Genomic DNA, 13,808 nt, shown 5'->3' on the forward strand with positions numbered 1-13,808 from the left:
ATTTTAGTATTAAATGAATACTCGGCTTCTGATTTGGATGAGGTTTTTGTTATGTGGATTCAGGTTCCCGTATTTCAAAGAGCAGCAGAGTGTAAAAGCATAAAAAAACCTTGTTCTTTCATGCCTCCCACCTACCTCCCACTTTCCAAAAATTTTTACTGCCTAGAAGAAACCACAGTTAATAATTTAATATAACTTTTCCAAATAACTGAAAAAATTCACGTTGTTATACAGAGAGAATGAGCAAGAGTTAAACAGACACTTCCGAAAGAGGAGGTCCAAATGACCAACATACGGGAAAAGATGCTCAACTTCCTTAGACATCAAGAAAGTACTCAGAATAAATCAGAATACGGTACGACTGTATTGGCCACCAGAATGGCTGAAACAAAAAAGGTGAAAAACATTAAGCATTGGTGAGGATGTGAACAATCCCTCTCATACAGTGCTGGCAGGAGTGCAAATTCATGCAGCCACTTTGAACACTGTTTGGTTGTATGCACCCAACAGAAATGTGTACACAAGCTCACCAAAAGATACACACCAGGAAGTCCACAGGAGAACTCTTCATAATAACTAAAAATTGCCATCTACCCAAATGCCCATAAATTCTAGCATTTTTACTATCAGGTTGTTGGTGTCTTCTGAATACATGTTTCAATCTATTTTATAATATATTGTTTTTATTTTAGCTTGATTTATACTATGGAGCATCAAATTGCCTTAAAAAACGAAATCCAACTTTTTAAGCCAGCACTTGCTAATTACTTAATGTAGTCCGCGTTCTGCATCGGGCTCCTCAATGGCACATTCTTTCCAAGATGCCCTTAGACCAGTGCCTCCACTAAAGAAATGTACACGCAGCTAAATGAAATCAAGTAATAAGTACTATCCTCAGGCCTATGAAAGAGAGGTCCTTGCACTGGCTCTCTTCTAGCCACGTCATAATTCACAAGACAAAGTACATTTGGGCCAATGAGATGTGCCCACCCCTGGGCTGTGCTCTCTCTTTAGACTATCCTCTGGCTATCTCAGACTTTGGAGTTTTCAGCCTCAGTGCCCTGAAGTCCTGAGGTTGGAGAGAGAGAGGTTGGTTAGAGCTTAGACATATGAGCTGGGGTTCTACACACACGCAGAGGAGACCCTCTCTGTGTGGAAGGGAGAGCCACGAGCAGAAAGAGAAGTGGGGAGGATGGACACTGAGGATCGAGCCAATCTCACTACATCACCACTTGCTGGCGCAGAGCTGTGAGAAATCCAAATTCAAACCCCTCCTCCTAGGTCCTTGTGAAGGTACATTTCTCAAGATGAGCGGGTAGAACGTATTTTACCCAACAATTTGTTAGTTTGACTATCACTTTTAAATATTTAGGCCTACGGTATATGGGCTCCATTTATCTCCTGGTTCTGGACCCCACAAATGTTAGAGGTGAACCCGCATGGAACGGTATTAAAAATGCAATCGACTGCTTATCTCCACCCACCTCACCACCCTCCTCATTAGTTTGGTTCCTGGAAATTTTAAAGTTTTTGCCTCAGACAGCTGCTTGTGGTCTGGTGGTATAAAAACAAACTGATGGTTGCCAGAGGGGAGGTGGGTGGAGGGATGGGTGAAAAAGGTCTGAAAGGTATGAAGAGTGCACGTATTGTGATGAACACTGAGTAGTGTATAAAATTGCTGAATCACTACGTTGTACACCTGAAACGAATATAACACTGCATGTTAATTATACTGAAATTAAGATCACACACACACACACACACACACACACACACACACACACACAAGATGGACAAGATGGTAACTGTGGCTACCTGGAGGGGCAGGAGAGGTGTCAAAGCATGGACTCATCCCAGAAAGGCTCTGGGTTCCCATCCAAACCTACATCTGCCTAACTGTGCACTTGGCCCAGGCCCTTTGCTTCTCTAAGCCAACTTCCTCACTGATAAACAGAGGATAACTGCACTTTCTTCACAGAACTGCTGTGAAGAAAAGTTGACATAATTTATATGAATGTTCTTAGAATACTATACAGGGTTAGGAAAACCTATGATAAACAAATTTTATGAAGCAAATGTAATTTCAACAGACATTCTGATCTATTATTTGTCTACTATAGTTGAGGCCTATTTTACTTAGTTCTCAAATTCTTTTATTAGAGGTCATGCTTTCCTGTGGTAAGATGTCTCAACCCTACACTTGGTTCAGCAGGTGCTACAGAGGGCCAGTGACCTTGACAAAAAGGCATTACTCTGCAAGCCCTCTCTCTCCTCAATACGGTCCTTGCTCTAACTAAGGGTTTTTCCAACCAGGAATCCACCTTGCATTCCCTCACCTGACCTCTCCTGGCTTCACCGGGTAACCCCCGGGGTGGTAGGTTGGTCTGTTCCTTTCATATGGTCTTCCCCTTGGGTTTTCATGATGCTCTCAGAGAAGTCTGATTAGCAAACTAGACTGATAATGCATTTCCATTGGAAATATTCTGTATGCCTAATTTCTATAAAGGAAAGTTGCTAAGAGAAACTTTTTAATACCTCCTCAGATTCCTTTCATTCATATCCTTTTTTGCTTTTATATTTCTACCTCTTCTAAAAATGAAAAGGATAGAAGCAAAGAACAAAATAATACATGAAGACAAAAAGTAAGAAAGGATCGAATGTGAAGGGAAAGAAGAGATGGAAATGCCTGGATCAAAGAAAGTTTGCTAAATTCCCTTCCTTAGAGAGTAAACTGAGTGATGAAGTTGGGTGAGCGCTGGGGTTCCCACCCCATCTGCCAGACACCAGGGCTCCTGCCATTTCCATTACTCCCGAGGACCAAGGTGGAAGCTCATGGTTCTCCTCTATCTTGTGGGGTCCATCAGGGGATTGAATTTGATAATGAGAACAGCAATTTATAAAGGATTTTGATGAACCAGAGCACACACTAAGGGGAGGACCAGGATGATGTCGGGTTTGGAAACCACATCAAACGAGAAGTATTGAAAAGACCTGCTCATGTTTGGCCTAGAGAAGAGGTAACGTACAGTGAGACATGTGAAGGTGTGTCTCGTTAAAAAAAAAAAAAAAAAAAAAAATTAAATGTCAAATTTTGTCCCTATGAGCTCTAGAGATAGAACCGGATATAAATAATAGAATATCGGAGCCTGATTAACATTAACGAATAATGTTGTCACAAAATGGAATGTGTTTGCTTCCCTATAAGGGAGTTAGTGGGTTACTCATCAACATAATTATCCAGACAAAAGCTAGATGACTTTCCATCACATGTTTTTTAAAAACAAGATTTTGTATTTGATGGAAGGAGAGGGAAAATAATCTAAAAAAAAAAACAAACCAGTTTTTATTTTTTAAATCTTTACACTTAAATGATTTAAAATGGAACATTCACTCATGAGTCCCTATAGGTACATGGGGTGTCATGGATCATTTTGAATTTTACTCTGATTTAGGTGGAGAACCACTGGAAAGTTTTGAGCTGAGGAATGCCCTGATATGACTTAGTTGAAAAAGAATTTCTCGGGGCACCTGGGTGGCGCAGTCAGTTGAGCACCCGACTCTTGGTTTCAGCTCAGGTCATTGATCTCAGGATCATGAGATCCAGTCCTGCATTGGGCTCTGCACTCAGCATGGAGTCTGCTTGAGATTCTCTCACCATCTCCCTCTGCACCTCCTGTTTCTGCTCTCTCTCTCTCTCTCTCTAAAAGAAATAAAATAAGTATTAAAAAAATTTCTTTGGTAAGTGAGTTTGCGCAGGACTCTGGGTTGATGGGGGGCAGGCAAGGGTGTTGATATAGGGAGACCAGAGGAGTTGGGAGATCACAGTAGTAATCGAGGGGAGAGACTGTGGTGGTGCTGGTCATGGAGTCACAAGAAGAGAACAGATTCTGAACGTGCCAGTAAGGAGCTCGGTACAGAGATCTGGAAATAGAAATGTGGGTGGTATAAATTTTCATTTAATTTGGCTAACCATTTATCAGGCACTCTACCATTTGCTGGGCACTAACCTAGACATTTTAGGCACAAATATTAAGAATACATAGTACCTTCTTCAGGGTTCTTGTAACTAAGGGGGAAAGTAGACATATCAATAAAAACTGAAATATGTAATAAAAGTAGGTGTAAAGACCTATGAGAATGCAGATGCAAAGATAAGTAATTAATTCAACCTCTGGGAAGAGTCAGGAAGGACTTTAGAGAGAAGTCAAACAACTGAGCTGGCACTGGAAGGTTAAGGAGAATGTCCCTATGTGGTCAAAGCCGGATATTCCAGGGAGAGGGGAAGGCATGAGTAAGTGCAGCTTCTGGTTTCATGGGGGCGAATTTGCTTTGGCACGCCTTAATTTGTAACAAATTAGTCTACTTAAGACTGGATACATTTCCCCCCATAATCTGGAAAATACAAAGAGGGACATACTGCTATAGACCTATACATCGTCATACATGAGATCAAGGGACCTTTAGTCATGGAACTTAAAAATAAAGACTGCCCTCCACGTAAGTTGCAAGGTTATATCTGGTTCTGTAAGATTTTATACTAACCAAAGTGTCTTTTCCTGTGCTGTCTGTGCATGCTATTTTACTAAAGATGGAGCAGTAGCCAAAGCTGTCCATCTACATTGTCCTGTCTTAGGGAATGAAGGCTAGCGTGGAACCCAGAAGAAAAAAGAAGGCAATCCTTCTTTTTTAGCATGGCCCTTAAATCACCTCAGGCCATGAACAACAGAACTTAGAAAATATTTTGTGAGTCCATCTGCCATCTCCTAGACTGGGCTGGAGGATGGGGGAAAGAGGATGAGAAAGAAGGCACAGAAAGGACATAAAGAGAGAATGTGGTGGTGCCTGAGTCTGACGGGCTAACTTGGAAGGTCATCTTAGACAAGAATGGAGTCAGCATTCCATTCCAGTGCCTGGTTTCTACTCCTGTCACTATTGTCCTTTCAGCCAGGACCACTCAGCTGGAGTTCTACATGCCTGTGCCCTAATCTTTCTCTAGGTGGGCAACTCCCATTAAGAACTCCAGACACCGGGAAGCATTCCTGCTGCTCTAGCAAGCCTGGAAGCCCAGAAATCAAAGGATTGGGGAAGGGTCTTAGGGAAAGAAAGCCTTCCTGTACTCAGGTGGGATAGAATAGGACCAGTTCAAAATCAACATCCATGGGATACCTGCCACAGTATAAGACAGTGATGATACACACCCCTTCCAGAATCTTTCCTCCTCCTCTCATTCTGTCTCCTTTGCTTGGAACAGTTGGGCTGTTGAGCCACCACTGAGACTCAAAAAGGACTCTGAGGAACAGAATTTTCCATTTCTTTGATTCCTTTAAAAATAGGAGTATCTTGGGATGCCTGGGTGGCTCAGTCAGTTAAGTGTCTACCTTCGGCTCAGCTCATGATTCCAGGGTCCTGGGATTGAGCTCCACATTGGGCTCCTTACTCAGCGGGGAGTCTGCTTTTCCATCTGCCTGCTGCTCCCCCTGCTTGTGTGTGAGCTCTCTCTCTGAGATAATAAATACATAAACTCTTTTAAATTAAAAAAAATATGAATAGCTTATGTGACATCTGCTGCCCCCATCTTCCGCCTGTGTTCCCTCCTGACTCTTTGCCATGTACCACTCACCATGTGCTCCTCTCCACACCCTGGGGATCTTTTATTCCAGGGCTAAGAATCTTGGTTTCTCTAGATTGTTGTTTAAACATTTCTCTCTGGTTATAAACTTGGCTTTGTGTCTGCGAGCCCTGTTTAAAAAAAAAAAAAAAAAGTCATTTAGTAAGCCGAAGCTGTTAGAAGCTGCTAGATAAATGACATTACAACTGGCTGTCAGTGGTAAAGTAAATAGTAAAAAGATAGCAGACTGGCTGCTCCTTCAGATCACAGACAACCTGGAACTGGACTTTTGTACCTTCTGCTGAGAAAACCACGTGGTGCCTGGGAGTTTGACGCTTTACAAAACGACAGGCTCGTGCACAACAATATTAACTTTCTGAAACACTCCGACAACGTCTCCTCTCACTTTATTTCCCTACAGTGGAATGAGATGGACAGGCTCAGGGTTGACAGATGAGCTGTGTCCTGAGCAGGGCAGTTAAAAGAAGTTCCCCATGGGACACACAAGGACAATCCTCAGGCTGGGGCCTGTGTCCGGACACCCTGCAGCCCTGTGCTCTGGCTTCGGGACATAACGTCTCTGCTAACATGCCTCGTGTTTTTTGGCAAATTACTTCATGTCTGTCTGTTTTCTAACCTCTAAAATAAGATCATCTCTACTGTTAACTATCTTTTCACCCGGGGAGCCAGAGTTTGGAAATTGGTCGCAGGTGGAGAGAGGCAATGTTTGGTTGGCTAATCACGCTTTCCAAGCTATCTTGCTCGCTTTTTTCCCCATTCCTGCGGATAGCCGACTTGTTTTTAAGTGTTCCTTTCAGTTTGTTGACTGCACTTAATGCTCTTTTAGGTCCTGCCTTCTTTTTGGGAACAGGGTGGGCGGAGAGGAAGGAAGTGTCCTGCCACTACCAATACTTTCCTCTAGGAGGAGCCGCGCAGCCCAGAAGAGAGTGACACGCACCAACTCCAACTCCTTCGCGGGGAACGCTTCATCCCAGCTCCTCGGAATGCTTGGCCGGGACGGCGCTCCGCGCCTCCGCAGCGGGTCTCGAACTGGTCGCCCCGAACTCCCGCTTCCCCTCGCCGCTGCAGCCCGGGTCGCGGGGGCGGCGGGCCGGGCCCGGCGTGACCCCTGGTGAGCCGCGGCCGCCGTTTCCCACCCATCCCCTCCCGTCCTCCCTTCCCGTTTCACCCCGCCCCCTCCTCCTCCCCAAGCCTGACAGCCCGCGAGCTGCCAAGCAGGGCGCAGCCATGGGAAGAGGAGGCGGTCTAGGGAGCGGCGGCGGCGGCGGCAGCGGCGGCTGCTGGAGCGGCGGTGGCGGCGACTGCTGCTGAGCCGAGGCGGCGGCGGGGACCCCGGGCTGGGGCCACGCAGGCCGGAGGCCCCCGCGCCCTCGGCCCCAGCGCGGAAGCGAACCCGCGCTCTCTGTCCGGAGGCGAGACTCGGAGGTACTGGAGGGGGTGCTCAGGGAGTCGGGCTCTTCTTTTCCCCCTTTTGTGCCCGGGGGCCTGGGAGTGGACCAGTTGTTTATGAAAGTGGGGATCTGGCTTATGTATTTACACGAATCATTTTTTTTCCCTGGGGACTTGGGGGTTGGCTGTGCTCCCCTCCTCCTCGCGAAGAAGTTGTTTTCTGCTGGTTGGTTGCTGTAACCCGATCCACGCTGTGGATGTGTGAGAGTGTGTGTGTGTGTGTGTGTGTGTGTGTGTGTGTGTGGACGTTGGTGGTGGGCGTCAGGGAGTTGGGGGCGACCGGCGAGCCATCCCACGCTGGCGCCTGCTGTGACGAGTGTTTGCGGTGCCTGGAGGGGCTTCCTCTGAAGCCAGCATTGTTAAAGTCGTAAAAGTTTTGCGAGTGTTTCTCTTTGACATCATCGGCCGGGCTAGGGTAGGAACTGCTGAGGCTGCTGCCGCTGAGCGGGAGAGGTCCCAGGCGGCGCGACCGGAGGAGAGGGGAGGTCGTCGGGCTGTGCGCGTCCACACCGCGCGCTCCTCCCCAAAGCGCACCGCCCTCTGCGCGTTTGTGCAGACTGCAGCCACGCTCTGGCACCGGCGGCGCTGGGGTCAGTAGAGTCACGGCCACCAGTCCCCAGGAGCTGGAGTGGGTAGACATCGTGGCGAGCCGAGCACCCTCAGCCCCTGACACACTCGTGGTTATGAAATCAACCAGGCTCAAAGTTTTGACAGAACTGCCGGAGGCATGAGAGCTGCGGGTGAGTGGGGTAGCCGCGTGTCAGGGGAGAGGGTGCTGGCGGCGCGCACAGGGTGCCGGGCAGGGTCACCCACTCGCGGGTATGTGGGGGAGTCTATTTTGGGGCGAGTGCTTTATATATAACCGGAGTGGGGACGCCTGCTCGGGCTGGGCTGCGGGAGTTGGTAACCTGGCTCCGGGTTTGTGTGCTGTACGGGTGTACGTGCGCGCTGTGTGTGTGCGCGCGTGTGTGCGCCTGGGGAGGCGTGTCGGCGCCTGAGCCAGTAGGGTGTGCAGGGGGGGAGGAGGAGGCCAGAGAGGTGCCGCCCGCCCCTTTTGTGCAGCCAGGAGACCTTGGAAGGGACAGGGAAAGGTAACGGGAGGCCAGAGGGTTGGGAAGTCGCAGGAGTTCCTGCATACGATTTAAATACCACGGACTTTAAAGCACTAAACCCGTTGCCTTTGAGGAGCTGAGGGCTGGAGGTGGAGGTTCCTGGAACTCTCAGGAGACTTGCATAGGAGGACAAGAGTTCAAGACGTGTGTATGTGTAGGTACAGACCCCTGGATGCCCAAACCCAAGTTGGAGCTGCAGATCTGAGATTCCCGGGGTGCAGCTGGGCACAGTCCAGGAGCTAGATGGTCTCTGGGGTGTTTACCTTTTGAATCCCTGACATGTGTGCCTGGGAAGGCACTAGCCTTTCTTCATACATGTTGCGGCAGCTGTGCCGTGAGCAGTTGGTGTTCTAGGCTAGTTTCCACCTGGGTCACCCTGCAGGTCCTTTTCTCTGGGGTGCCAAGGTATATAGACCTTGGAGGTAATTAGTGTGAAATATTTTCCAGAAATTAAAATGCTGGATAGAAACAAAGTAAAATGATTTAGTAGACAGGATTGTTGGTTCCATCTTTTCTGTGATTGGGGATTATGTTTCCTTTTGAAAGGTGTCCCCTTGGTGTCCCCAGATTAGATTTCAAGAGGTCTCTGGTTATTTACCGTTTCTCTTCAGATGGACTTCAAATGGAGCTGGAAGGATGTGTTTTCACCCTTGAAAAACATTATTTGTAGTTTAATCAGGGCCCATCCTTTATCTCCTTCCACCCTTGTAAACTTTTTGATTCACTTAAGTCTAAGGAAAGTTGGCGAGTCAACATTCAGTTTTTCATTTGGAGTAAATATATCACAGTGAAATTATAGTTTTGGTCTGCTGAATGCGCTGGAAAGCCAACACTTAATAGGCAAAGGTGTGAAATGAAAGTCTGTAAATGCAGTGACAAAGCCATGACTCTCCAGGGCATTTTTTTTCAAACTGAGCATAACTTTGCCTTGCAAATATTTGTTCTAGGCAGAGTTTGGGGCTGTGTTTTTTTTATTATTATTAGTGCGTAAACAGCAAACTCCACATCATAAACCACTTAAACTGCGTACTAGGCATCTTCTCTATGCTATCTCTAGTGCTTGTGTTAACAGATGTTTATGGTGCTTGGTTGGTTACCTATGGGATTGTCATGTGGAATATCTCATTAGGTCAGGACATAATGTTTATAGCATAATGTAATAAATGGAGCCCCAGTTGCAGCCTGCTTCTGCCAAGCGCATGAAACACCCCAGCATGGAAACAAATCTTGAAGTTGGTCCAACTTGGCGAGCCTTTTTGTCTATCTGCTGGTAAGCATTGTTAATGTAAAGATAAATCTGAGTGATACAGTGAGAATGTGGCACAGCAAATTGTTTAACTTAGAAAAACTGGCATGGGTTATATTGATTAAATTTGCTAACCTGAAGATTAAACTTCTCTGGTAGCTCCACTGGTAAATTGCACAGTAATGGAGACTTGGTTTAGTTTTAGAGGACAATTAAAAGTATGTCAATAATGAAAATAACTTAGTATGTTCACCTGTGTCCATAAAAACCCTCACTTTTTTTTAAAAAAGAGAAAACCCTATAATCTCTGTGGTAATGATTTAAATAACATGAAATTTCAACTCCTCTAATCACTTTCTAACATTAAATTGATAAGAATTAAAGTTTGGTAAGGCTTTGGAGTCAGCCCTCTGCTCATTGTGTGTCTTTTTGGCAAGGGATTTTTTTTTTCGACCTTGAACAGTATAATGTTAATAACATGCTCAGGAAAATGGTTGATGAGTATGGTAACCAGCTTCAGAGACACCCGAGGTGCGGGAACTTCCACCTCAGCAGCCCTTTCTGTAAATGGGCCAGCCCGCCCCTTCTGGAAAATAATCACCTGGGAATCTTGCTTCCTGACAGGCCAGCCCATTCTAGGAGAGGTTCATTTTTAGAAAGTTCTGCTTTGCACTAAATCAACATTTTCTTCTACCTATTGACCTACTGTTCAGTTGCTGGAGCAACACGCGGCGAGTCTAATCTCTCTTCCCTTTAACTGCTCTGCTTGAAAACAAGCACTATGCCGCTTCTTCCTGAATTCGTTCGTTCGTTCTTTCTTCTTCTTTTTTTTTTTTTTGCTTATCCTTGCACCTCTTCTCACCCACATTGGGGTCCCACACTTCCCTGCCCTAACGACATGCCCCAGAGTCCACATTCACGACACCCCTCCTCGTGTTCGTCATCTAAAACTCGGGTGTGAAATCCTTAGTTCTGGACTTTCTGCATCCATTAAGGTAGCTTAATATTCATGAGCTATTTTAGCCATCTCATTACACAGTCCACTAATTTCAAAGCTGTCAACAAGATAACAACTTACTCTTTTTAGATTACTAGTCATCCATAGTCAAGACATTATAATCTTTCAAAATATTTTTATGTTAACTGTACTTCAGTAACAAAAAAAATTTTTTTTTCATGCCTGAATTTCCTGCCAGTCTATGGGAAGTGTCACACTGTGCAGGTACTTACAGTGAACATGGCTACTTAATCTCTCCCTGTCAAAGGAACACGAAGCCAAAACAAAAACGAAAAAACCAACCCAGATGTAGGGTGTTCTGAAGACAAGCAAATTGAAGTTGCATGTCACCGACAGGTAGGGACCGCAAGGTGTTCTTTGCCTGGACCTTGTTGTGTCTGCTTGCACGAGCATGAGTCAGTCCCAGCGATCAGGCTTTTATTGAAGGCTCGTTCGATCCAGGTCTCAGAGAGTATGCCATCTGGCCCTAAATGAGGTGAAAGTACATCTGACAGAAATGCTTCCTCGGGCAACTGGGATTTAAGTTGTACACACAGGACATGACTGAGTCAACAACCCGTTCTTCTGGAGGTAAATGGCTCGTAATGTCGCAGGGAAGTGAAAAGCAGGTATGTTACTGCTTCGGTTCTAAGACAGGTTCCTGCCTCCTGTTGTGTGTCTGGATTCCAAGTCAGACAAAGGCTAGGATGGTCTTCACTGGCCAAGTTCTAGCCTTCTTGGAGGAAAGAAGCAAAGCTGGTATATACGGGGGAGAGGGTGTGGTTCAAGGGCAAACACTTTGGGGCCCATTGGACCTCAGTTTGAGTTTGAGCTTTACCACCAACATGCACATTAGCTCCTCTGAGACTCACTTTTCTCCTTGGTGAAAATTATGATGCTTAACACCCAGGGCTGAGGTATTGACACATAACCTCTCTAGCGTTTATGGCCAGTACTGCTCATTAGACACCTGCCTGATATGATTGATTTTCCTTTTATGTATCTGTCTGGGGCTTCTCAACTAAGTCATGTTTCCCCTGCTACCAGCTGAGAATCTGCCACAGCTGCGAATCTTCTGTCTTCTTGCAAGAAATGTTTATGGTTGATGATGATGACGATGTTGTTTTTCTCAGCAAGTCTGAATGTGAAAGAAAGAACCATTTTTCTTGGCAAAGAGAGAAAACCAACCTGTGATATGGACTGATGTCTGGGCCTAGCAGAAGGTCCTACTTTGCACATTGACCTTTAGTCAGAACAAGGGGCCAGTGACAGTCTGTGCTCTTTGATGAAGTTGTTCATGCTGTACCCCCCCCCCGTGTGTGTGTGTGTGTGTGTGTGTTTGCAGTGAGATTCCTCACTGATCGCCTTGCATTATGATCTCCGTCTATACCACATTTGCTTCTTTTTTTTTATTCTGTTCTTATAGAAAGGAAGGAAATAATCAATGGTAAAGTGCCTGTTTTTTAAAGTTCAAAAATTCATTTCACAACTCCCTACCTCCTATCTAACCCCCATCTCCTGCAAAAAAATAAAATAAAATAAAATTATGGCAGACCCACTGACAAGTACTTAGACATGTAATTTCCAAATCAAAGTTCTACTTTGATATAAGAAACCCTTAAGTTAGGATGGCATAATATGAAACCATAGTAAACTTGGTGTCAGGGGTCTTGTGTCCCCTCGAGCTCTGACTCCAGCGGGCTTTGTAATTTTTGCAAACTATTGAACTTCCCTGGGCTTCATATTTCTTACATGTTAATAACAGACAACAACAAAAATGAGGAATAAACCAAGATGCCCTCTTAGGATTCTTTGGGGGGCTATGATTTGAATTCATTTAATTACTGAATTTCTCTTTTTTCTCAGTGCCTTTAGGACTTCCACTGAAGCGCTCTAAGAACACCTATTTCATTTGTTTTCAGTTTCCTAGTCTGTTTTTTCATATCTGTCTTCCTTGCTAGGAACGGTTCCTCAAAACAGGAAGTAAATTTTATTCATTTTTATATTTTTCCACCTTTGCTGAGTGCTTGTAGACACAGCAGCCGTAAAAAGTGTTAGTCTAATTAACATGGAATGCCGTGGGTAGTCGAGCTCTAACGCAGATCACTTATTTAACAAGCTACAACAGTTTTCAAGATAAGCATCAAGAAATAGTGTTTGCTTATTTTATTCCCTCACCATTAATATTTTTAATCAATTAAGTAAAGCAGATGCGAGTGTAATCACGGCAATGCTTCCTGAAACAATACGAGCTCATCATGGCCTGATGCAGAAAGTCCTTTGGAAACAGTTTTCTTTTCTTTTGTAGTTTGTTGTTGTTTTTGCTTTAAGCTAAAGACAATTCCTTGATGAGTACCAGACTCTTAAAAGGACAGAAAGGATCCTTGTTTAGTTTCAACTTCTTTCTTCAGTGCTTTTCACTACCTTTTAATAGAGGCAAATGAAGCCTGAGGTCAAGGCACCCATTTTACCGAATAATGATTCATAAGAAGGCTGTGATTTTGTCAGAAATTGTGGGGCTGTGTTTTTAATTAGCATCTAAACCTACCTTCAAATGCTCTACTTCAAAATCAGTAGATAATTTCTCCCACAGAGTCCGTAAAACTTCCAGATGTGTCTACTGCTTTGATTAGGCCTTCTTTTGTGATTGACAAGACTTCAGTCAGTTTTCTTTAGAATAATATCATTATAATCCCAATGAATTATACTTCTTAGATTGTGAATTTGTTTAAACGTAAACAAGTCTATCTCCAGCTGGCTGGGCTTCTAAATGAAAAGTGTATCCCAGGGAAAATGCTCACTTCATGGAGATTTGACACAGGTGGTAGAGAATACTTTCTCGGAGTAGTGGAACACCAAAGGGTTTTGCAAATTGAATAGGTGCTTTTATGTACTTACCTGTGCTGGACAGCCTGCTTTGCTAGACATTTGCTCTAGTAACTCCTCCGTGATTATGTCCTCATTTATATTATGTAAAACATTTATATTATTTAAAAACTTTAAAGAACTAAAGGAACTCTGCTCCTACCATAAAGTCATGGGTCCAAAGAAAAACTCATTTTTTTCTTGCTTAAGAAATGGACTTTATTATAATAAGCAGCATGCCTATCTTTTTTTCTTTGAGTTGCCATATCAAGAAAAGTAGAGTGTGACCATTACAAAATAGACATCCAGAGTTCTCTCCCTGCGTACTTACTGAAACAAGAGGTGCTACCAGGGATGCAGTAAATAGTTCATCTCAACTTTAGTAATGGCTGGTCCTATGCTTCTGTCGGTCTTCCAGTTCTGACTGCCACTGGCCAGGCAGCCTCTGTCCCTGGTCAGGACGATGGCGTATGGTCCTAATTCGCCTGCTCTGCTGCTTCTTTGGACCCC

At 44.8% G+C, this 13,808-nt stretch overlaps 1 protein-coding gene across 6 annotated transcripts in view; it reads left to right on the plus strand.

Moving 5' to 3' along the window:
* The first annotated feature begins 6,481 nt into the window (after positions 1-6,481).
* GHR (growth hormone receptor) overlaps positions 6,482-13,808 on the plus strand; it is a 250,364-nt gene continuing 243,037 nt past the window's right edge. Inside the window, exon 1 of one of the 6 annotated variants that reach the window (XM_044387059.3) lies at positions 6,482-6,740. Coding sequence is in view for 2 of the 6 variants with exons in the window: in XM_026506893.4 (XP_026362678.2) it covers positions 7,806-7,818 (13 nt within the window). In the remaining 4 variants the exon portion in view is untranslated. Of the gene's footprint in view, positions 6,741-6,880; positions 7,055-7,233; positions 7,898-7,950; positions 9,461-13,808 lie in introns of those variants that run through there. The other 5 variants (XM_026506895.4, XM_026506893.4, XM_048224357.2 and 2 more) reach the window with 5 other exon arrangements.

Source organism: Ursus arctos, unplaced genomic scaffold (genome assembly GCF_023065955.2).
Source record: "Ursus arctos isolate Adak ecotype North America unplaced genomic scaffold, UrsArc2.0 scaffold_15, whole genome shotgun sequence".
NCBI classification, from domain to species: domain Eukaryota; kingdom Metazoa; phylum Chordata; class Mammalia; order Carnivora; family Ursidae; genus Ursus; species Ursus arctos.